At 45.4% G+C, this 23,406-nt stretch overlaps 6 protein-coding genes across 6 annotated transcripts; all 6 read left to right on the forward strand.

Moving 5' to 3' along the window:
* The first annotated feature begins 29 nt into the window (after positions 1–29).
* LOC130127040 (histone H4) lies at positions 30–370 on the forward strand. The gene has a single exon (XM_056296586.1). The coding sequence runs from the start codon at positions 30–32 to the stop codon at positions 339–341; it is 312 nt and encodes a 103-aa protein (XP_056152561.1). The 3' UTR covers positions 342–370.
* A 2,330-nt stretch (positions 371–2,700) lies between these two features.
* Positions 2,701–3,053, forward strand: LOC130127036 (histone H4). The gene has a single exon (XM_056296581.1). It carries the CDS (start codon positions 2,741–2,743, stop codon positions 3,050–3,052), a length of 312 nt encoding a protein of 103 aa, XP_056152556.1. The 5' UTR covers positions 2,701–2,740; the 3' UTR covers position 3,053.
* A 1,615-nt stretch (positions 3,054–4,668) lies between these two features.
* Positions 4,669–5,263, forward strand: LOC130127037 (histone H4). Its single transcript, XM_056296582.1, has one exon. The coding sequence runs from the start codon at positions 4,710–4,712 to the stop codon at positions 5,019–5,021; it is 312 nt and encodes a 103-aa protein (XP_056152557.1). The 5' UTR covers positions 4,669–4,709; the 3' UTR covers positions 5,022–5,263.
* A 477-nt stretch (positions 5,264–5,740) lies between these two features.
* LOC130127024 (histone H3) lies at positions 5,741–6,316 on the forward strand. The gene has a single exon (XM_056296570.1). It carries the CDS (start codon positions 5,858–5,860, stop codon positions 6,266–6,268), a length of 411 nt encoding a protein of 136 aa, XP_056152545.1. The 5' UTR covers positions 5,741–5,857; the 3' UTR covers positions 6,269–6,316.
* An 825-nt stretch (positions 6,317–7,141) lies between these two features.
* LOC130127029 (histone H2A-like) lies at positions 7,142–7,628 on the forward strand. The gene has a single exon (XM_056296575.1). The coding sequence runs from the start codon at positions 7,191–7,193 to the stop codon at positions 7,572–7,574; it is 384 nt and encodes a 127-aa protein (XP_056152550.1). The 5' UTR covers positions 7,142–7,190; the 3' UTR covers positions 7,575–7,628.
* Positions 7,629–10,321: 2,693 nt separating this feature from the next.
* LOC130127021 (histone H1-like) lies at positions 10,322–11,506 on the forward strand. The gene has a single exon (XM_056296568.1). The coding sequence runs from the start codon at positions 10,400–10,402 to the stop codon at positions 11,105–11,107; it is 708 nt and encodes a 235-aa protein (XP_056152543.1). The 5' UTR covers positions 10,322–10,399; the 3' UTR covers positions 11,108–11,506.
* The last annotated feature ends 11,900 nt before the right edge of the window (positions 11,507–23,406 follow it).

Here is a 23,406-nt window from a genome sequence, read left to right on the forward strand (position 1 = left end):
TTAAACCGAGAGTGATTCATTAGTTCACTATGAGCGGACGTGGCAAGGGAGGCAAAGGACTCGGAAAAGGAGGCGCCAAGCGCCACCGCAAAGTGCTTCGCGATAACATCCAGGGCATCACTAAGCCCGCCATCCGCCGCCTAGCTCGCCGTGGCGGAGTGAAGCGTATCTCCGGTCTGATCTACGAGGAGACCCGCGGAGTCCTGAAGGTCTTCCTGGAGAACGTGATCCGTGATGCCGTCACCTACACCGAGCACGCCAAGAGGAAGACCGTTACCGCCATGGACGTGGTCTACGCCCTGAAGAGACAAGGTCGCACCCTGTACGGTTTCGGCGGTTAAGCGCTCAACGACCCAACGACTACTTAAACCAACGGCTCTTTTAAGAGCCACCCACAACTCCAAAGAAGTGCTGTATTGCTGCAATCAAAAAGTGGTTTTCATATTTTGACTAGTATTTGTTGTAACACGACGTATACGTTTAGTCAGTTGAGCAACATCTGCGAGTATGATACATGTAAAAATGACGGCTTACAGAAGACAACTGGAGCCTACGGATGGTCTACGCGTTTATTCAAGGCTTCACTAATGAGAGGAAACACGGAAATATGTAATTGACAGCAAACCTGGCTGGTCTAAAGCCGTCAGTGTGTTGAGAGTAATACTTCGTGTGGAATTAAGGCAGGAACTGATATAGGTGAAGTTACTGTTGCGGGTAACCTTAAATCCCACGTGTTTTCTTTCTGGCTATGTGTGACTGGTGGTTGGCAGTATACTAAGGACCTCACACATCTTCTCAACCCAGAGGTTAATTTAAGAGCCACCCACAGCTCCTAAAAGCGCTTTTTTAAATCGTTGCATTTAAGAAGCGGTTTCCATTTTTTGAATTTAGCTTTCGCTCTTTCGAGCGTGCTAACAATGAGATGCGCTGAGTGAAAACTGCGTGTAAATCCTGTGGAGTTAAAAATAAAATAAAGGGGCACACGAGTAAATGTACGCCTACTGACAGCATAGGCGTTATTTAAGGGTACAGCAGTGGGGAGAGGGGCGACCGCTATGTTAACAAAAGTGTAACTGACAACAAAAATGGTTGTCATTAATTTGTGTTCTCGTGCAAGTGTGGCTTTCTTTGTTTCCCACGGAACTAAAAAGGTCGGAACTGTTGGTCTGGGGACGGTTATTGTTGCAGGACAATGGAATCCGGCATTTTTATCTGGCTCTGTGCATTCGGTTGTTTGCGACATGCTATATATATATATATATATATATATATATATATATATATATATATATATATATATATATCCCTTCCTTTGGTAGTAAGCGCATTGATGCTATTGTTTGGATAGACTTGACGTTTTTTGTGACTAATGTGTCAAATGTGAAATATTGTGTACAGTGAGTAAATAACTGTCCATATGAGTAGATTTTAACTGTTTTATTAAATTTCAATATTTAAGTTGTAGTTAAGTTCGTGGTAAGGGCGGCACGATGGCGCAGTGATTGGCCTCACAGCAAGAAGGTCCCGGGTTCGAGCCCCGTTGCAGTCCAACCTTGGGGGTCGTCCCGGGTTGTCCTGTGTGTGGAGTTAACATGTCCTCCCCGTGTCTGCGCGGGTTTCCTTCGGGTGCTCCGGTTTCCTCCCACAATCCAAGGACATGTAGGTCATGTGAATCGGCCATAATAAATTGTCCCTAGGTATGGATATATGTCGGCCCGGTGATGGCCTGGCGGGCCTGTCCAGGGTGTCTCCCTGCCTGCCGCCAAATGACTGCCAGGATAGGATCCAGCACCCCCGCGACCCTGAGAGCAGGATAAGCGGTTTGGATAATGGATGGATAATTTCATTGTTCATAAGAGTTGGAACATTCATTCATCTAAGAGTTGGAACATTCCTATCTGACGTAGAAGGTGGTTAAGGTCTTGGCATTAGAATCCATTTCTAATATCTCTATCATTCATACCATTGTTCATACCTGATTGGTCAAGTTTTGAAACTATCGTCAATATAATGAAACTTATAGCAACTATTTTACATCGCTGTCACACCCCATCCTGTTTCAGTCTTGTTAGCCGAAAAGAGAATTGAGCAGGACCCCCACGTTGAGACCATTATTAAGTGTATGTACAACTCGTTTAAGAACACTGATAAGGCCGCTAAGGTAAAGTAAACCTAACTTCTACGTCTGTCACTGCGACCCCAGAAAAAGCTTTTTAAGAGCCACCCACATCTTCTGGAATGAGCGGATGTTAAAATGTTATACTTGGACATATTCTGCGCGGGCTAAATATCAACAAGGCTATCTAAAGCAGATGTATCTGTTACCACAGTAGGTACACAGTCTTATCATACCATGGTAGGACGTTTTGGTAAAATAAAGTTGTTCTCTATATGGCCATGATAAAGATAGAGGTCTGAAATAAGTCACGCAATCGCGCCCTTGTGTAACGTACAAACTTCTACTGGAGTGTTTGTTGTGCTTTATGGCAATATTGCGGCCGATCAAAATGAAAACATTTTCATAAATAATGTTCTGTATTTCTTATATTTCAATAAAGAGGAAAACACAAGTGCATCTTTTCATAAGGTTGCAGAGCTCATTATACACATGGATTTGAGGTTACAAAGAACCGCCCCTCCGCGTACAGTATGCTTCACTTAGGTCCTCAAACGGGTGATATAAACCGATCTCTGCCTCTAACGACACTTTTTGAGTATTAGCAGTGAAAGATAAGTCACCATGAGTGGGCGTGGCAAGGGAGGTAAAGGACTCGGAAAAGGAGGCGCCAAGCGCCACCGCAAAGTGCTTCGCGATAACATCCAGGGCATCACCAAGCCCGCCATCCGCCGCCTGGCTCGCCGTGGCGGAGTGAAGCGTATCTCCGGTTTGATCTACGAGGAGACCCGCGGAGTCCTCAAGGTCTTCCTGGAGAACGTGATCCGTGATGCCGTCACCTACACCGAGCACGCCAAGAGGAAGACCGTCACCGCCATGGACGTGGTCTACGCCCTGAAGAGACAGGGTCGCACCCTGTACGGCTTCGGCGGTTAAGCGCCCAACCACCTGAAACATCTTTTTAACCCAACGGCTCTTTTAAGAGCCACCCACAACTCCAAAAGTGCTATATAACTGCATTCGGAAAGCGGGTTTCCATTTTCGACTTAAATAGTTGTATTTTCGGAGTTATAACATGGTTTGTCAGCTGAGTAAAACCATCTGGAAGTATAATACAAGTAAAAACGGCGCATAGGAGTTAATTTGGGCCTATTGATATCGCGTTTATTCAAGGCTCGACCAGTTGGGGGTAGGGGAATAGGAAAATTCATAACTGACAGCAAACCTGGCTGGTCTTGTTTCTTCTCATTAATGTGTTCTCTGCTGAGTAATATTTCGTGTGGAATTAAAGTAGGAACTGATTGGGGTAAGGTTGTGGGAAACATTAAATCCTACGTTTTTCTTCTCTCCTGGCTTTGTGTGGCTGGTTCTTGCCAACATGCTAACGACCTCAAACATCTTCTCAACCCAAAGGCTCGTTTAAGAGCCACGCACAGCTCCTAAGAGTGCTTTTGTTAAAGTTGCATCCTGATCCTTGAAAGATTGGCCACTGGTCTATATGTGGTGGTATATGGGTGTAGACTGTGGAGTGCTGGCCTGACATGTTGGCTCTTCTGTGTTGTGCCATCCTTTTGGCCAGTGTCTGTTTGGGTTCCCCGATATACAAGTCACAGCAACCCTCCTGGCACTTAAACCCCCCTCCCCGAGGTTTCTTCCTATCTTTTCCCTCCCTGTTAAAGGGTTTTTTTAGGGAGTTGTTCCTTATCCAAAGCGCGGGTCTAAGGATAGGATGTTGTGTTACTGATATTATAACAATATTGGGCTATACAAATAAAGTTGACTTGACTTAACTGCGTACACTTCATTACTCTGTTTGTGCCGGGAGACCCGATCCCTGGGACGGACCAATTTATGGCGCAGCATGTTTTGGGATTTGAAAACAACTGAGACACGGCGTTTGGAAACTGGCGTCTCATCATCCTCTGGAGCACAAACTAGGAGTCATCAGGACGCTGCACCACCGAGCGGACAACGTCACCACCGACACAGCGGCCGGGGAAGGGGAGAAAACCCATATTAAACAGGCCCTGATTAAGCGCGGCTAACGTAACTGAGCGTTTGTCAAAGCCAGGAAGACGCCTAAACTGTCCACCAGTCGACCAAAGAGAGGAGAAGGACAACAGCTGTCTAAGCATAAACCAGTGGTGATTCCGTAAGTGGTGGGAGTTTCGGAACAACTGAGACGCGTATTTTCCAAACACCGTGTCTCAGTTGCGGTTGTTCCATTTTTAAGAAGCGATCAAAACAAGGATACCATGTTTACATTAGTTTAGGTTGTTTATTTATGTTGCTGCCACACGGCCAAGGCTAGTGTGATTTGTTTTCGGTACAATTTGTAAAAAACAAACAAACAAAAAACTGCAGCACAATACATTCATGCCCAACAGCAGACCCTACACATACGTATTATCAGTGAACGTGTCACACAAAACCACGTGATAGGTGAATGGCACGTGATGGGGTGGGCGGTTACAAAGACCCGCCACTTGGTGCACCGCATGCTTCAATTAGGTCCTCAGATGGGTTATTTACATAGAACTCGGGTCTTTTTCAACATAACTCTGCTTGTATAACAGAAAGGAACAGATTCATCATGAGTGGACGCGGCAAAGGCGGTAAAGGACTCGGAAAAGGAGGCGCCAAGCGCCACCGTAAAGTACTTCGTGATAACATCCAGGGCATCACCAAGCCCGCCATCCGCCGCCTGGCTCGCCGTGGCGGAGTGAAGCGTATCTCCGGTCTGATCTACGAGGAGACTCGCGGCGTCCTGAAGGTTTTCCTGGAGAACGTGATCCGTGATGCCGTCACCTACACCGAGCACGCCAAGAGGAAGACCGTTACCGCCATGGACGTGGTCTACGCCCTGAAGAGACAGGGTCGCACCCTGTACGGCTTCGGAGGTTAAATTCAAAGGTTAAATCGCTAAACCCAACGGCTCTTTTAAGAGCCACCCAAAAGTTACAAAAGAATTATTTCCATGTCGTTGCATTTCATAAAGACGCTAATCGGAATTAGGGCAGTCATGTCTGCCCAGTAAAACGACATGGCTGCAGTTAACTACTGCTATAGCCACTCATACAGGCTAACGTGAATGGAAAGTCAAACTACAACGATAATGAGTAGAGCACGTAAATAGGAATAAACATTTAACACAGTATTCAGAAGGTATAAGTATACAAGTGCGCAAAGTCCGTATATGTTATATATAGTTATTAGTATATGTCACAGTATACATCTATGAACGTATGTTGAACATTTTCACATTGGTTTTCGTCAAATTCTTGAGAATTTGGGATTATAACTACCCATTAAAATTGGGGGGGAAACGTGTTTGGTGGTTATTTGAGTTTTGATTATCTATTCATCACCAGTAATTAGGAGGACTTTATCACAATAAACATACCTATCAATCCCCAATCTGAACTATAATCTATTGATTAATATAATATACTACCATGCTATTTAATCAATCTATACGTAGGTCAGTGTCGATTTAAATTTCTTTCGTTTGCTTCTGTTCAAACTCGGTGGGGCGTGAGAAGCAGACGTGAAGGAGGCGGCCTTTAGTTTGAATGTTAAGCGGGTTTTCACAAAGCTTCTTTCCACCAATAAGGATCTGTCAAAATGCGCATGCCCTTGGTTGAGACCAATCTGCGCATGACTCTAGCTCTGGCTATATAAACACGGCGTTTCCCCCGTACCATTCAGTCTTTAGTAAGGAAAGTCGATTCTGTGTCTACTATGGCGAGAACAAAGCAGACGGCCCGCAAGTCCACTGGTGGCAAAGCGCCCAGGAAGCAGCTCGCCACCAAGGCTGCCCGTAAAAGCGCTCCGGCGACCGGCGGTGTGAAGAAACCTCACCGCTACAGGCCCGGGACCGTCGCTCTCCGAGAGATCCGTCGCTACCAGAAATCCACCGAGCTGCTCATCCGAAAGCTGCCCTTCCAGCGGCTGGTGAGGGAGATCGCCCAGGATTTCAAGACCGACCTGCGCTTCCAGAGCTCCGCCGTCATGGCTCTCCAGGAGGCCAGCGAGGCTTACCTGGTCGGTCTGTTCGAGGACACCAACCTGTGCGCCATCCACGCCAAGAGAGTCACCATCATGCCTAAAGACATCCAGCTGGCCCGCCGCATCCGCGGAGAGCGCGCTTAAGCTCCGTCACCTGACCAAACCTGCAACGGCTCTTTTAAGAGCCACACACATGTCATTCAAGAGCTCTCCGCATCCTGCCGTTTGATACTCGTATGTCAATCATTTTACTTTCATCACAGGGATATTATCAGACATTGGTTTACAGCGAGATCTTAAGTCAGCGCCCCAGCAGTAACTGAGTAACCCACCATATTGTTGACTAGTCCGGTGTTCAGAAAAAAATAATGTGAGGCTTCATCTGATGTTTCACAACATAGCTCTATAACACATCAATGTAGGTGAAATTACAATTTTAAAGAACACTCGCTATCCAGTGTGTCGTGATATGGCTGAACTAGTTCAGGATTGGGTTTGTCTGAAAATTGAGAGCGTGACAATGGCATATCCGTCTTTCCTATTAAGCTAAAAGTACCTCATGTACTTTAATTCCGTATGACATTCGTTAATCAGGACTAAAGGAATGTTGGTGATGTAGATTTTGTTTTGGCAACGTTCAATTACAGTTTAAAGGAATACCAACACTAACTGATAGAATGAAACAATTCAAGAATCTAATAAGAAAAAAATCCTATAAACTCTTTGGTTTTGGATTTTATCTGCCACAGGCTGGAAAACATTGTCAATCTTTATTAAATCAGATATAAACTGTTATTTTTAAATCAAGGAAATGCAACTTATGTCATCAATTTTCTCTAGCGAAGACGGTCTGGAGGCGTGTATGTCAGAGTGACGTTACGACACAAGCTCTGATTGGCTCTTTTTAAAATAATCTCCATTGGTGGAGAGCTCGTTTCAAATTCAGCAGCTGAAGACTCTTGTCTGATTGGTCCGTGTTTTAGCTGTGTATCTCTGTGTATAAATACCACCGGCTGTCAGACGGAACTTCATATTTCAGCGTTAGGCTGGACGAAGTGTTTCAAATATGAGCGGAAGAGGCAAGACCGGCGGAAAAGCAAGAGCCAAGGCCAAGACCCGGTCATCCCGGGCCGGGCTTCAGTTCCCTGTGGGCCGTGTTCACAGACTCCTCCGTAAGGGCAACTATGCGGAGCGTGTCGGTGCCGGCGCCCCGGTCTACCTGGCGGCTGTGTTGGAGTATCTGACCGCTGAGATTTTGGAACTGGCTGGAAACGCCGCCCGGGACAACAAGAAGACCCGCATCATCCCTCGTCACCTGCAATTGGCCGTCCGCAACGACGAGGAGCTTAACAAGCTGCTGGGTGGAGTGACCATCGCTCAGGGCGGCGTGCTGCCCAACATCCAGGCTGTTCTGCTGCCCAAGAAGACCGACAAGCCCGCCAAGAAGTGAATGTACACACTGCCTTGCTCCCAACAACCCAAAGGCTCTTTTAAGAGCCACACACTCACTGATAGAAATCAACGTTCCTGTTAAAACCTGGCACTTTTTTTTTGTTTAACAGCAGATTAGTACTGTTGACTGAGACTGAATAGGCTTGGGAGAAAACCAATTAAATACTGTTTCTTTTCTCCAGATCATGTTTATATGAGTTCAACCAACTTATAGTAAAAAAAAAATAATCCAAAAACAAAAAAAGTTGTATTTCTATTCAAAAAGGATTCATACAATGACTTATCTTCATTAGTGATGAGCAAAGCAGTTCGTTATAATATATTGAATAATTAGAATCAGTTTATTAACTTTTCTCATAGGTGTCTGGTATCTGGCGTCAAGACGTTAGCAGCAGATCCTTAAAGTTGTGTAACTTATGAGGTGGGTCTCCATGGATCGGACTACTTTTTTCCCAGCACACTCCACAGATGGTCGATCAGATTGAGATCTGGGTAATTTGGAGTCCAAGGCAACACGTTGAACTCTTTGTCATGTTCCTCAAACCATTTCTGCACAATTTTATGAAGTGTGGCAAATTGCAATATTCTGAAGGTAATCTGACAACTGGCTGAAAGAGGCCACTGCCCATCAGGGAATACTGTTGCCATGAAGAGGTTTGCTTGGTCTGCAACAATTTTAAGTAGGTGGTACATGTCAAAGTAACATCCACATGAATGCCAGGACCCAAAGTTTCCCAGCAGAACTTTGCCCAGAGCATCACTGCCTCCACTGGCTTGCCTTCTTCCCATAGTGCATCCTGGTGCAATCTCTTCCTCAGGTAAATGATGCACACACACCCGGCTGTCCACATGATATATACTACTTGGTACAAAAAGTAAGGAAATTTGTGTTCAATAGATTATTTCTTTGTTGTAGCAATGCTTCTTGGCAATAAATCTTATACCGTTGGAAAGTATGTTTATTTCCCTTTTAAATGGGGCCACATTTGTAAAGAACATGCATTTGTGGGATGAGCAGCAGAGCTCATCTTCTCTGCCAATGCCAAACAGCTTATTTTGCTGTTGCTATTGACTCTGTTTGTTTTGAGCTTCTGGTACCCCAGGTGCTCACAATCAGGTGCCTGATATAAGATTTATTGCCAAGAAGCATTGTTACAACAAAGAAATAATCTACCAAACACAAATTCCGTTACTTTTTGTGCAAAATGTATATATAATCCAGTGAGTCAAATTCTTTGAGACAGTACAAGCCTGTTTTCAAGCCAGTTATATACATATAAACGTGATTAATTAGACCACCTTCCATTGCTTCATGGTCCAGCTCTGATGCTCATGTGTCCATTGCAGGCACTTGTGTCCATTTTTGGTGGTGGACAGGAGAATGCATGGGCATTAGTGGTTTTAATGTTTTGGCTGATCAGTACACACTTAGTAACACACACACACACTCACACACACACATATATATATATATAACTTTGTTAAAAGAAACACTCAACGATAGGAAAAGTGCTTAGCAAATAAGGAGGAAAATAATCCTGTGATTCAAGTAAATTCTTTATGATACAGTACAAGCCTGTATCATACCAAGCAATCATCAGCTGATGACTGAAATATACTTGTACAGTCTCATAAAGAATTAACTTGAATCACTGGATAATATATATATTAAGATAGATGCAGGAAAAAATCTTTAATTCACAGCAGTACAAGCCTCTTTCGTGTGTTACGCACTCATCAGCTGCCAAGTTGGCTATCACTTTTCAGGCAACCAGCACAAAATAGTTACTAACAATTATTATTATTATTATCATTGTTATTATTGTTATTATTATCAAACCCATTCCTGCCACCCAATGACTACTGGGATAGGCTCCAGCATTCCCACGACCCTGAGAGTGGATAATGGATGAATGGATTGTTCCTTGTGTTTTACAATGTTTACATGTTTTTTTGCTGATTTTATCCATACTGGTCTCACATGTTAAAGATACAGTTGACAGGAGTTTCTCTAACTCTTTTGATACATGAGATGACAGAATTAATTGATGTCACCAAGCTTTAACATAGTCATGCCCAATCCAAACCAGTGAGAGAACAAACAAATACATCATGCAGAAATGTCTCATTTGTAAAACTTAATTCGCTTTCTTTTTTCTTTTCAAAGTCATTAGGGTGTTCACAAAAGCTGCGATAGCTTATAGTAAGAAGGCAATAAAGGAAACACATTTTCAGGGGCTTTACGTATATACAAATATAAATGCATTAAACACTCCGGATTAAACGAAAATTGAATAACTTGCTACATTTGTTTTATTGTCAACATATTTGGATAAATAACACGTCCATCAAGCCAGAAGTTATTCCTGTTCAAAAGAGTCAAGATGTCTTGGCGCCGTAGATCACTGCCAACATGAGTGTGTTTACCATCATCCAAAGAAGCTTTATTTAAAACAAAACACATTACAACAGAACACATTTTTTTCATTTGATCAACGCAACAGATATGTTGGCTCAATGATTAATGTGTACTAGTCAGGATGTAATGAAGTTTAAATAGTTTTAAGCTATAAGAAAGTGGAAATGTTGTGTTGTGGTGGCACTACAATGAGGTTTGTGCCTCTCCACAACCAAAGAGATTGAGTGTTCAACGACTTAAACAGCTTTAAGATGAAGAGACACGGGTCTGTTTGCTGCTAAGTTTATAACGGATACTGAATTTCACTATCTTACATGTGTTTTAGTTGTTTTTTGTCGAGGAGAAAACACAAGAGGAGAAATCATTTCAGCAGCGAGGACACAAGCCTTGCAGAATGAGTCTGCATGGTTCTCGTGTTGTGTTTAAGTCCAGCCTCCTGCACCGCCTTCACCAATAGACGCTCACATCTCTCCCGAGTCGACGAACTGCACCGCATTTTCAAAATGGCCGAAGAAGCTCCTGCACAGGCTGCCGCTGCCGCTCCGGCGAAAGCTCCCAAGAAGAAAGCTCCCCGTCCCAAGAAGGTCGGCCCCAGCGTCGGAGAGCTCATCACTAAGGCACTGGCCGCCTCCAAAGAGCGGGGAGGGATGTCTCTGTCTGCCATTAAGAAGGCTCTGGCTTCAAGTGGCTACGACGTCGAGAAGAACAACGCCCGCGTTAAAGCCGCCTTGAAGGGTCTCGTCACCAAAGAGACGGTGGTCCAGATGAAAGGCGTCGGGGCTTCCGGATCCTTCAAACTCAACAAGAAGGCAGTGGAGGCGAAGACTACGAAGCCTAAGAAAGCTGCTCCAAAAGCGAAGAAGCCGGCGACCAAGAAAGCCGCTGCAGCAAAGAAGCCCAAGAAAGCAGCACCCAAGCCCGCAGCCAAGAAGTCCCCTAAGAAGGCTAAGAAGCCGGCGGCGGCGGCTGCAAAGAAAAGCAAGGCCACCAAGAAAGTGGCCAAGAGTCCGAAGAAGGCGGCCAAAAAACCCGTGGCAGCCAAGAAATCCCCAGCCAAGAAAGCTGCGAAGCCCAAAGCGACTAAAGCAAAGAAGGCCGCATCCAAAAAGTGATTTGTTGTTCACCTGAACTGTTCAAACCCCAAAGGCTCTTTTAAGAGCCACCCACATCTTTCCATGAAAGAGAGTTTATCAGTATTTCTAACTTAAATATACCCTACAGGTACGTGTTTTTCTATTTGCTGTTATTTTTGATAGAATGGTTGTATCTTCTGATACATGATTTATGACTTGTAATGAAATTGGAATATAAACTTTGACTTGTGAAGAGTGTCATTGAATGACGTTAAGTAAAAAAAAGTTAATATGGAAACATGTTCGGTCTGTCGTCTGTGTTTATAAGGTTATATGGGTCAACTTGGGCCTCAAACAATGTAAAGCAAGTTCAAAACTAGCATGTTGTACCATTCCTTGCATAACTTGACCTGGACCTGTTTGATGCTGAACCAAATGATTTATTAAAACAACGGCATCTTCAGTGGAAGAGCATCTTTTTTCTGCGAAACAGTGCCCCTAAATCTTCCAACTGGCAGCTGTTAAAATCAACAGTCTCATTCCCAAAGTCTACAACTTCTTGACCTACGGTCGTTTTTATGGTCTGAATTTTCTGTATCTGTTCATTCATCTTTATACTTACCGAGTAGAAAAAACGCAATGGGCTTTGGGATCGTCGCATAAAATGACGTCAGCGGGCCAACGTAACATGACAATGGCCGCCGCTCGGCACATATGGACGCTTGGTCAGGACCCCTCTTCGTCACTTTGAAACGCTCTGGGTACCCCATTTAGCGTCAGCTTTCAACGTGGAGGGTAGTCCGAACACCTTAAGTATTCTCTTCAACAGAAAATGTATAAAATTGTGAACTATTGTAACATAGGGAACTTGAACTACCCTCCACGTTGAAAGCTGACGCTGAAGGGGTACGCAGAGCGCTGCAAAATTGACGAAGAGGGGGGTACCGACCAAGCGTTCATATGTGACGAATTGGACGTGAGACTGTGTGAGCCGGCAGCCCTTAAACTTTAGGTTAATCGGCAGCTTGGACTCACGACACTGAAGCAGTGTATTTTATGTAAGGTGTTTCTTACATTATTTTTCATCCAAAATATGTGACGATGAACCCACGGGTGCCGGCATGTCGCCGCGAATAGCGCACACATGCTCTTTTGTTCAGCGTCTACCCATCCCTCGCTAAAGTCACGTTCACGAGTCCCACCCTCCTAAGCGGCGACTTCTTAACGCTGCGGCCTCTACCCCGTGCACCGAGACGTCCTGAGTCATTCATCCTGGAGATATATACCCACTGTAATCTGGGAGCTATTATCGGTATCAGAATTATGTTTATTGGCCATGTAGGTTCGCACTACATGGAATTTGACTCCGGCTTCACGGCTCTCCGTTTGCAGATAATATATCACGAGATACACACATTGACGTTAACACGTCACTTACTACCTGCCTGGGGTAGATGGACATGAACAGTATAGTATATACAAAATGTCTGAATTTATTTGACAATTAAGTAATTAGACAGTTAATTAAGCAATCTCACACAAGAGGGTTTGCTTTGCCGTCATTATTTGCACGACAGTGGTCGGCAAAGATAGGCGGTTCGGTAGAGGGGTGGGGGTGCACATGACAACGGTAGACGCTAGGTGACAGTAGAGTGCTTGAATCCTGTTGACAGCGGCTCAGGGAGGGGCGTCCGTAGGCAGACCACTGATTGGTCAGAGATAACTTGAACAGCTCTGTTTACAACCAGGAAATACTGAAGCGAGACTCGTGAAACGTGTGTGGTAGTTGGTCGTCAACCCATGTTCATTTTCTTCAGCGAATCTCTTAGTTACACTTATATTGTTCATGTGAAGCAACAATTCGGGTTGGCCTTGTTAATATTATCATTATTATTATAAATAAAACACTCGTGTGGGGCGAGAGAGGAAAAGAAAAGAGAGAGGAACAACCACAAGCGATGGGCGGGTCTTGGCCGTGAGGCGGTACTTCCTGTCAGTTTGACCGTATGTCAGACACGTAGGTCCCGCGCTAACAGCCGCGCGCTGTAAGGGAGAACATTAGCGTGTTCAGAGCTGGTGGTAACTGAAGCGCATTTGTAAGGGGTGTCACACCCAGACTTCCCAGTGATCATGGCAGCAGTGACTGTAGCTAGGTAGTTATTTCATATGGAAACAAAGTAAATTGGCGCCATTTAACTGTATAAATAATAAAGGGTCTGAAAACTGCTATTCAGTACAGCCGCTGTTCACAGAATCTATGTCAAAACAGCCTCGCTGATGGCCGGCGACAGACATGTTTGTTTCTATCACCCACCCACTGATCTAATTTAACATGGCGTCTCCATCTAGGCCAGCCATGTGTCTTGCTCTGTAACTGTTTCTCTTCTTCTCTGTGACTGACTCTTGTGACTGTGGTTGATGGGCTCTGGGAGTGGGGGTGGGGGGTTATACTGGCTGATCTCTACAGACGTACGCAATGCATTCACTGTCGCTTCCCAAGCTCCCCACTCGCCGACTGCATAAGAGTTTTTCCTCGGTTGCCTAACAGACCACAATTGCTGACCAAAAAGACACAAAATAGCAAATGAAGTCGTCATCACTCGCCAAAAAAAGGGGTTGTGATGCTTCCTTTTGCACAGCAGCAGAAGGAAATGGTGACATCGCGTGACAATTTCCCAACCATTTGTCCTTCCCACAATACTGGAAAATCAGCACCATATTCACACGTCCATGGCATATTAAGTTGTTAACTGCTTAAATTGCACCATAAACTGTATTGAAATTGCCTCATGAACTGTTTGATGCACGAACGATGTGAGGTGGTGGCATTGTCAGTAAACTTGAGTGCTGCTTGCCATGACAAAATGGCGATGGTCCAAAGTTTCATCAGTAAGTCTTCTGATTTTTTTCTGATGACTGATCACTTCTGTCCCTCTCCATCTTGCATGTTAAAATAGGCTCCACTCTGCTCCTCTTTAAGGCTTTCCTCCTCTTCATCCTCCTCAGTCACACACGCATCCTATGTAAATGTTAAGTAAAGCACATGGGTATGTGGGTTTGAGAGTGAAAAGACTATAATATCTGCAGTTTCACTCTGTTTCACTGTGCGTCTCAAACAACCAGCTTTAGTGCAATGAATGTGTGGCTAAATTCTGCTGCAATAAACTTAAAACAACGCTTAACCAACAAATCGATGCAGTGGTACATCAACAAAACAATAATAATTTAGATATAACAAAATAAAAAAAAGATGTATGTACATTTTGCACATGCCGTGTGAGATAAAGATAAAACTACAAAACGTGAAACACGAGTAATAAAATCATAAAAAAACTATAAAACTATAATTCTTAATACATAGAATTAAAAGCAAATGTAACTGCTTTCTTATGAGACACTGCATAAGTAAGGATTGACCTGGTTTGGTTGTTTGCTAAGTAGTAATGTGAAAGTTGGGAGAAAAGAAAGCTTGAAGTGGATGTTTGTACATTTACTGGTTTTGTGTTCCAAGGTAATTTCGTGCTTACAAAAAAAAAAACCAAACAAACCAAAAAGACAGGATATGCTTTGTCTTCATCTTGCACTGAATCTGAATTGCTGGAATCAAGAAAAGATGAATGCTTTCGTCATCTGCTGTTTCATATGGAAAACATGCAGACCCGTGCAGAAGATACGTTAATGGTGCATTACATTTTTTTTTTGTATTCACAACATCAGTACCACACAAAACTGGGTAGTTGAACACTTAAAACACGAATTATTACAGTAACCATAACAGGGAAAAGCAAATTCCTCACCACACCATGAAAAGTGGGCTAACTGCCTTTCCACTCTTCATCCTCGTCATAGCTGCCCTCACTTCCTCCTTGGTAATCCACCGCACTTCCTTATTCACTTTCACCACATCGTCCAACCTTCTCTCTCTCTCTCTCTCCCTCTCTCTCTGTCTCTCTCATTTTTTTCTCCATTCATCCGCCCCTCAAACTATGCCTTCCACCTTGTCAACGCCCTCTCCTTGCTTGTCATCACATTTCCATCGCTATCCTTCATCACCCTAACCTACTGCACATCATTCCCACAATGCAACATATTTGCCAAAGGTGGCCCATATTTGTTTTTGATTTGGGAAATGTTTTACGCTGGATGCCCTCCCTGACGCAACCCTCCTCATGTATCCGGGCATGGGAGCAGCACTATGAATGCACTGGCTGGTGCATCTTCAGTGGCTGGGTTGTGGGCTAATATCAGCTAACGGGGAGGGAATCCTGGTGGGCTGGTCACTGTGGGGGCCGCTTGAGCACCCCATACAAAAAACAAGAGTGAGAGATCCGTTGTCTACTCGTCGTCCAATTACCAACGTTATTTATTATTATTATGTATCCTTTATTGATTTTTTATGGTGTATAACATGACCAATTTCACAAACTGAGGAGCAAAACCATTTCCAAAACATTGTAATGAAAACAAGAGCTGACAGATGGCCCCAGGTAACTGATGTTAGACTAAAGAAACAGAAAATGCAAAACAATTGCCAAAATGTTCAAACTTTTCTTGTCACCTTCAACACAGAGCCTTTTCTAAAAATGTTGCAGAAAAACAGATTAAAAAAATCACTTTTTCATTTAGTTTCGAGTCTGGTAACACTGTTAATATCAACAAAGCATTACTGCCTCTGACGAAGGCAAACATTCCTTTGAACTCAACTCTTGGTAAGAAACACAAACAAAAGGAAAAACACAATGCAGTGGAAAAAAGAAAGAAAGCCACTTAGAAGTAAAACAAAGTGGCCTTGGGAACCTCGCTCCAACGTGCTCCATTCCAGTGTTGGGGAGTCTTGATGGCTCTCACTGAAGCTGAGGTTGTCTGTTGAGTCCCAGACATTCTCCACTAGGCTGTAGGGCACCAACGTAGACGTCCAAGTCCTTGGCAGCTGGTGGAGTGCGCGCCTCAGGGGCAGACGTCACTTCACCCTGCTTCTTCTTCATCTTTTATCTTGCCTCCTTCTCCGACCCCTTCCTCGTCTACCGCTCGGGGTGGTCCCCGCTGATTGTAAACCGCGACCCTGCCCACCACGAAAGCCTCTTCTTCCTTGACCTCCCAGGTCCCCACGACGACTGAAACCGGTGGGAGTGTGCGGGGGCAGCGGGGGGGGGGGCATCAGCCGGTCTCCATTACAGTAATCCGTGTCACACATCACTGAGTGGTCCAGGTCCAAAAACGCCCAGACCGGAGCCAGGCATCTTCAGCTCTCATACAGCCTGTGTAGCGCGTGGCCTTGCAATCAAAACACGGACCGTGGTCTGGCAAGTGTGGTTTTTAGGACAATGTAGTCCTGAGCAATTGCGCGCGTGTGTGTGTGTGTGTGTTTGGGGGGGGGGGTCAGCATGTTCAACGGGGTCAGCATGTTCAGCCCATATCCTTCGAAGCACGTGGTTGTCGTCTTTTTGTTTTGTTTTGTTTTTGCCCTGCGGCTGCAGCGTCATTAATCTGTGAGCTGAGGCTTGTCGAGCTTTGGCGTCCAAGTGATGCTGCCATTGTAAAGGTCTGCGTTGCACGCACACCTGGGGAAAAAAACCTTTGGAAGAGGGGATCTCCTGTGGCTCACAAACTGTATTTTGGCAGGGCTCATTAGACAAATCACACCCAAGAACGTTTGGCACAAGCTGGCTGTTTCTGAGGTGGGAAAATACCCAAACAAACAATTAGTACGCTGTGGTGACCCACATCTATATAACTAGAGACATTCACCTAAGAGATAATGCACTTCCGCTTCCGGTGTAGAGTTCAGTGTCGTTGTCGAATGTATGACATGCAAAGTTGGAGCTAGTAAACTACCTCGACTACGTCTACTCTCACGTCTCCTGTCTCGTTGTTTTCTAACTCCACAACGCGCACAAAGCTGCTCTAACCCGCTCATCGTGCCAGCTGTGGTAAAAGGCTCGTTTGCTGGCGTTATCTTGAGGGCACATCGCCTCTCCGGTATGGAGACGCCCAGCAAGATGCATCCCGGAGCGGCGAACAGCAGCCTGCATTGCAAGCTCATGGTCACACTTATCCCAGACTGTGCAGTGATGATTCTCAGTTTATCGTTCCTTTCACTAAATATGCACGGTGATGTGACTGTATGTCGTCACTTCCGACCTTCTTTTACTTCTTCGTGTGGGCACTTAATTACCAACGTTAATTAAGTGTCTATTTGTGCACTCACAACGTCAAACCTGCTAAGCCCAATGAAGTCGCGCGTCCATCCGCCCCCCCCCACGTTCCCGGAAATGCCAGTAAAAACCCGACTCTCTTTCGTGAGTGACTAACATACTCAAGTCAGTAAAAGGGGTCGCGCCTCCCATCACTATCACATGCAAGAACGTGCGGTCTGCCCCGCAAACAACGCTAAACATTGTTAAATGTAAAACTAATGCAAATACCCAACACGGTAGCCGACGCTGCGCCAGTCTGCGTGGGATTCGGATGGCGACTACAAAGCACAACACCATTTTGAATCACAAAACAAACCGAGATGAGAATAGCAGCTCACAACGTTGCAAACATATTGCGACGCCTTCTTCCCACTTACAGCTGCTTACCAACAGGAAATACACGTTTGTTTCAGAGCCAATAAGTTGGTGAAATATGGGAATATTTCAGTAAAACTATGTGTTTAATTATTTTTTCAGTATGGGCATTCTAGCTAGCACATTTGTTTTACTAGACACAATGAAACAAGGAATTTGATCATAAACGTCGAGTGTGCGTTATGTCAGACTTTGTTGCACTCTCGATGCTACAATGTAAACATGTGGCACCCTTAATTGCTACAATGTATACAATGTGTACATTGTAATGAATGAAAGGTCACGTGTTTAACGTGACCTACTCACGGGTGTACGTGCAGTGCGTGTGACGTATACAGGAAGTTAGAAAGGCATGTTATGAAGGTTGTATGTCGGATGAACGCTAGTAAAAGCTACACAGTTAAGAACCTACGAAGTCGGCTCTTTCTTGAATTATTCTTATGTCAGTAAGACAAGGCGTCTACGGACATTACATGGTGTCAGAAGTGGGATGTGTATCGGAACACGAGCGGTCATGCCGAAGTTTAATCCGCCGAGTGAATTCAAGTTTGACTGCCCCGTTGAATGGCCGGAGTGGAGACAACGGTTTTCGCGCTTCAGGCTCGCGACAAAGCTGGATAAAGACGACGGGGAGATTCAAGTGAGTTCGCTGATTTATGCAATGGGCAGCGAGGCTGAAAAGATATTCAGCTCGTTTGACTTCGCGGCGGAGGGTGATAAAGTGGACTATGATATCGTACTGAAAAAGTTCGATGACTACTTTATTCCCCGCCGTAACATCATACATGAGAGGGCGTGCTTCTATCAACGTAGCCAGCAGCCAGGAGAGACAGCGGAGATGTACATCCGGACATTGTATGAGCTGTCTGAACACTGTGAGTTTGGGGACAAGAGGGATGAACATATCAGAGATCGTCTGGTAGTGGGCATAAAAGATAAGGTGCTCTCCCGTCAGTTCCAGCTCACAGCGGACCTTACTCTGGTGAAAGTCATTGAACAAGTGCGCCAGGCGGAGGCAATAACAAAGCAGCTCAGCCTCCAAGCTAACCAACCAGAGGCCCTGCTGGCTAACGTCAATGTTGTCCGATGGCGGGACGAACGCCAAAACAAAAAGGGCGGACAGCGTCATGGTGGCGGCAGTCCGGCAACCAACAAAGTAGATGAATGCGGGAGGTGCGGCAAGACGCAGCACACCGATGAGCGGAAGTGTCCTGCAACGAACAGTAAGTGCAACAAGTGTCATAAAAAGGGACATTGGGAGCGTGTATGTCACTCTAAAGCGGTGAGAGAAGTCACTGAAGAGGTTAAACAGCTGTACTTTCTGGGAGAAGTTGGCAAAGAGAGCAGTCAGGAAGATTGGACTGTTAGTTTAACAATAAGTGATGTACCAATAACCTTTAAAATTGACACGGGGGCTGACGCTACTGTTATCAACCAAGGGACATTTAAAAAGCTGAAGCCAAACATAAAACTGGGACCTCCTGACACATGCTTCATAAGCCCAGGTGGAAACATCAGCTGCATAGGACAGTTTCAAGCCACAACCAACTACAAGGAGAAACAATACTCCTTTCCAGTGTATGTGATCAAGGGGAGAGGCAGCTGTCTGCTGAGTCGTCCAGAGGCAGTGGAGATGGGTCTAGTGAAGCGGATGAATGAGGTCAGTGGAGTTTTCGGTTCAAGTGGACTGCTGAAAACAGACCCAGTGAAGATAGCTCTGGTGGAGGGTGCCCAGCCATACGCGGTGCATACAGCCAGACGGATACCGCTGCCACTTGTACCACTGGTTAAGAAAGAACTGCAGCGCATGGAAAATGAGGGCATTATTGAAAAAGTGACTCAGCCCACAGAATGGTGCGCCGCTATGGTGCCGGTGCTGAAACCGAACAAGAAAGAGGTTCGCTGCTGCGCTGACCTCAGGAGGCTGAATCGAGCGGTGAAACGTGAGAAATACGTGCTGCCCACTATGGAGGAAATAATGCCAAGGCTCGCAGGGTCAAAGTTCTTCACAACGTTGGATGCAGCAAGTGGGTTTTACCAGATCCCCTTGCATGAAGACAGCAGGGGGCTCACCACTTTCATCACCCCATTTGGGAGGTATGCTTTCTGCCGCCTTCCATTTGGTATAACGAGTGCTCCAGAGATTTTCCAGAGAAAGATGGCGGAAACTCTGACCGGGCTAGAGGGCACAGAGGTGTACATGGATGACATCCTTATACATGGAGAGACTGAGGAAATCCATGACCGGCGCCTAGCAGAGGCGCTGGGGGTCATTGAAACAGCAGGTCTCAAACTGAACCAAGCGAAATGCAAGTTCAAACAGAAACAAGTCCGCTTCCTTGGTCATATCATCAACGAGGCAGGCATCAGACCTGACCCGGACAAAGTGGCCGGAATAGAGAACTTTCCTCAGCCCCAGAACGTGACGGAACTCAAGAGGTTCCTCGGGATGGTGAACTATTTGGCAAAATACGTCCCAGAGCTGTCCACTGTAGGTCAGCCGCTTTATGGACTGCTTAAAGCAACGACAGAGTGGCTGTGGGGACCTGCACAGAACACAGCATTCCAAGACCTTAAAGCAGCACTCGCCACCGCCCCGGTACTCACCTTTTATGACGTCACTAAGGCTACGGTGGTGTCAGCAGATGCCAGCAGCTACGGGCTGGGGGGCGTTCTGCTCCAGCAGCACGGGGAACACTGGAAGCCCGTGGCCTACTGCTCCCGACGGCTGAGTGACGCAGAGACAAGGTACGCACAGATCGAGAAAGAGTGCTTAGCCAGCGTCTGGGCATGTGAAAGGTTCGAGAAGTACCTGTTTGGGCTTGACAATTTCAGACTTGTCACCGATCATAAACCACTAGTGCCTCTCATGAACAGCAAAGACTTGGATAATGTGCCCATTAGGTGCCAGAGACTGCTAATGAGGCTGATGCGTTTCAATGCAGTGGCTGAATACGCACCAGGCAAAACTTTAGCTGTGGCTGATGCACTCTCCAGAGGCCCAGAGCAGCGCTACGGAGATGGTGCTTCTCATGATGATGTTGCAGCGCACATTGATGCCATCGTGTGCCAGGTGCCTGCCACACCTCAAAGGATGCAGGAGATAAAACAGAGCACGGATGGGGATCTGCAGCTCCAGACAGTGTTGGGCTTCATCAGACACGGCTGGCCTGAGTATGTCGATAAAGTGCCGGAGACAGTCAGAGACTTTTATCAGGTGAGAGGGGAGTTATCTGAGGTAGATGGTTTAGTCATCAGAGGCAGTCGTATCGTCATTCCCACAGAGATGAGGGAGGTGATCTTAGACAGAATACACGACGGGCACCAGGGGATAGTTAAGTGCAGAGAGAGAGCTAGCCAGTCAGTGTGGTGGCCCAAAATGACAGAGCACATTACAACAAAGATACAGCAATGTCAATTCTGCAGAGAACACAAGAACACACAGAGAAAAGAGCCTTTAATGTCAAGTGAGCTCCCATCCAGACCATGGCAGAAAGTTGGCATAGACCTGTGTGAGTACAAAAAGCAAAACTACTTGATAGTGTCTGACTATTATTCCAGGTTTTTGGAGATCCTAAATCTACCAACAACTACTAGCAGTCAGGTTGTAGCTAGGCTGAAGGCTACATTTGCACGTTTTGGTATCCCTGAAATTGTAGTTAGCGATAATGGGCCACAGCTAGTTTCAGAAGAGATGAGGAGGTTCAGTGAGGATTATGATTTCATCCATGTGACTTCAAGCCCACACTACCCCCAGAGTAATGGACAGGCAGAGAGGGCTGTTCAGATAGCCAAAAGCATATTAAGGCAGGAAGACCCTCTCCTCGCCCTGTTGACATACAGAGCTACACCCTCTTCTTCCACTGGAGCCAGTCCAGCGGAATTGCTCATGGGTAGGAGACTCAGAACCACCTTACCCACATTGCAGCATAACCTGAAACCGGCCTGGCCTAAAGAGGAACGGATCAAAACCGCTGACGCCGCAGCCAAATCGAGGCAGGCTTTCTACTACAACCGCAGGAACGGCGTGCGGACACTGCGCCCACTGAACTCGGGTGACGCAGTACTCACCAAACTTGATGGACAGAAAACATGGACAATGCCAGCAGTTGTTCACAGTCAGAGCTCCACTCCCAGATCCTACATAGTGGAGACAGCTCAAGGTGAACATTACAGAAGGAACAGGCGCCACCTGTTGGCCACACCCAAAACACTCACCTCTGTCAGCAGGGATCCTGACCATGTCACTCCAGGGGAGAGTGGAAACACGGATGAGTCCCGAGCAGCAGAAATGCCAACTTCCACACCATATGTTACTCGCTCTGGCAGGGTGAGCAAGCCTGCAATCCGGCTGGATTTGTGAGGCGTATGGACTTGTGTATTGTGGGGGATTTTTTATTTTTTGTGAAAAGGGGGGTGATATACAGGTTAGAAAATCATCTTAGAGGGGGAGATGTAATGAATGAAAGGTCACGTGTTTAACTTGACCTACTCACGGGTGTACGTGCAGTGCGTGTGACGTATACAGGAAGTTAGAAAGGCATGTTATGAAGGTTGTATGTCGGATGAACGCTAGTAAAAGCTACACAGTTAAGAACCTACGAAGTCGGCTCTTTCTTGAATTATTCTTATGTCAGTAAGACAAGGCGTCTACGGACATTACATACATAGAGACTTTGTAGCTTGGGGCCCTTTATTTGTATAAAGTTAAACAAATATACTTGGCGTCTTCCTTTTCAGTTTGTTTCTCCACACTTGGTTCAACCCGGATATTGCTGAAATAGAAAAGTAGGCATACCTCACGTATGACACGGCCCCAGTCTCGGCCAATAAAGAGATACAATGTTTCTCCAACATCTATAAATCATGTATCTTTCACATATATACAATAAGAAACGAGTTGCTGTGTGTGTGTGTGTGTGTGTGTGTGTGTGTGTGTGTAAGCATGGAAAAATGTAAACATTCTCACGTTTAACTGGTCGTTCTGGTTTCGGTTTACTTGGACAGAAGTAAGAGGAGGAGCTCAAGCTTTGCAAATAAAGGAGAAGCTGTCGGAGGGGAAGCGTGCATGTTTTCCGGCTGGGCCAAAGAAAACATCTTTTCACATTGACCAAAGGCGAACATTAGCGGGTTTTTGGCCAGTGGGAAAAGGGTATTTAAGGGTCAGCCGTTACGTCCAAGATTGCAAAATCGGCAGTTTCAAACTCATTTATTTATGGGAACCAATATTTTCATAATCACAGAATTCTTAGATCCGGAGAAGTCCCGAGCTCTGAACGCCTTCGAGCTGTAATAAGGCCTGGATCTGATCGCGATAAGGACCCAAAATGAATGGGGTCAATGCCGCAAAAAAACAAAACAAAAGGCTGATCGTAAATAGTTAAAAAAAACCCTACCTTATTATTTGCTTTATCACCACAAATGAACATAATTGATATCTCAAAATCTCGTTCATATTTTTGACGTTTTTTTTTAAAAATCAGCTTTTAGAGTTTTGTCATTCGCTTTACACACTGGTCTGGTGACGTCAGAGAATGCCGCTTTAAGACAACAAACTGGCCACCTCCGGACATGACGTATACCATACCGACACATAAGGAAAGTGCTTCAGAGTTACAATGAGATCTCACCCGGAGGGAAACTTTCCCGGATTTCACAACTGGATGACATGAAATGACGTAAGGCATGGTTGTGCCCATTTCAATGCTGTATCTCAAATAAAAGGAGAGAAACCCATTTTAAAATTTTACACAACATCTATCCATG

This window comes from Lampris incognitus, chromosome 17, assembly GCF_029633865.1.
Source record: "Lampris incognitus isolate fLamInc1 chromosome 17, fLamInc1.hap2, whole genome shotgun sequence".
Lineage (NCBI taxonomy): Eukaryota > Metazoa > Chordata > Actinopteri > Lampriformes > Lampridae > Lampris > Lampris incognitus.

Coding starts and splice junctions, on each gene's coding strand:
- LOC130127040 (XM_056296586.1), top strand. CDS start 30: ATGAGCGGACGTGGCAAGGGAGGCAAAGGACTCGGAAAAGGAGGCGCC.
- LOC130127036 (XM_056296581.1), top strand. CDS start 2,741: ATGAGTGGGCGTGGCAAGGGAGGTAAAGGACTCGGAAAAGGAGGCGCC.
- LOC130127037 (XM_056296582.1), top strand. CDS start 4,710: ATGAGTGGACGCGGCAAAGGCGGTAAAGGACTCGGAAAAGGAGGCGCC.
- LOC130127024 (XM_056296570.1), top strand. CDS start 5,858: ATGGCGAGAACAAAGCAGACGGCCCGCAAGTCCACTGGTGGCAAAGCG.
- LOC130127029 (XM_056296575.1), top strand. CDS start 7,191: ATGAGCGGAAGAGGCAAGACCGGCGGAAAAGCAAGAGCCAAGGCCAAG.
- LOC130127021 (XM_056296568.1), top strand. CDS start 10,400: ATGGTTCTCGTGTTGTGTTTAAGTCCAGCCTCCTGCACCGCCTTCACC.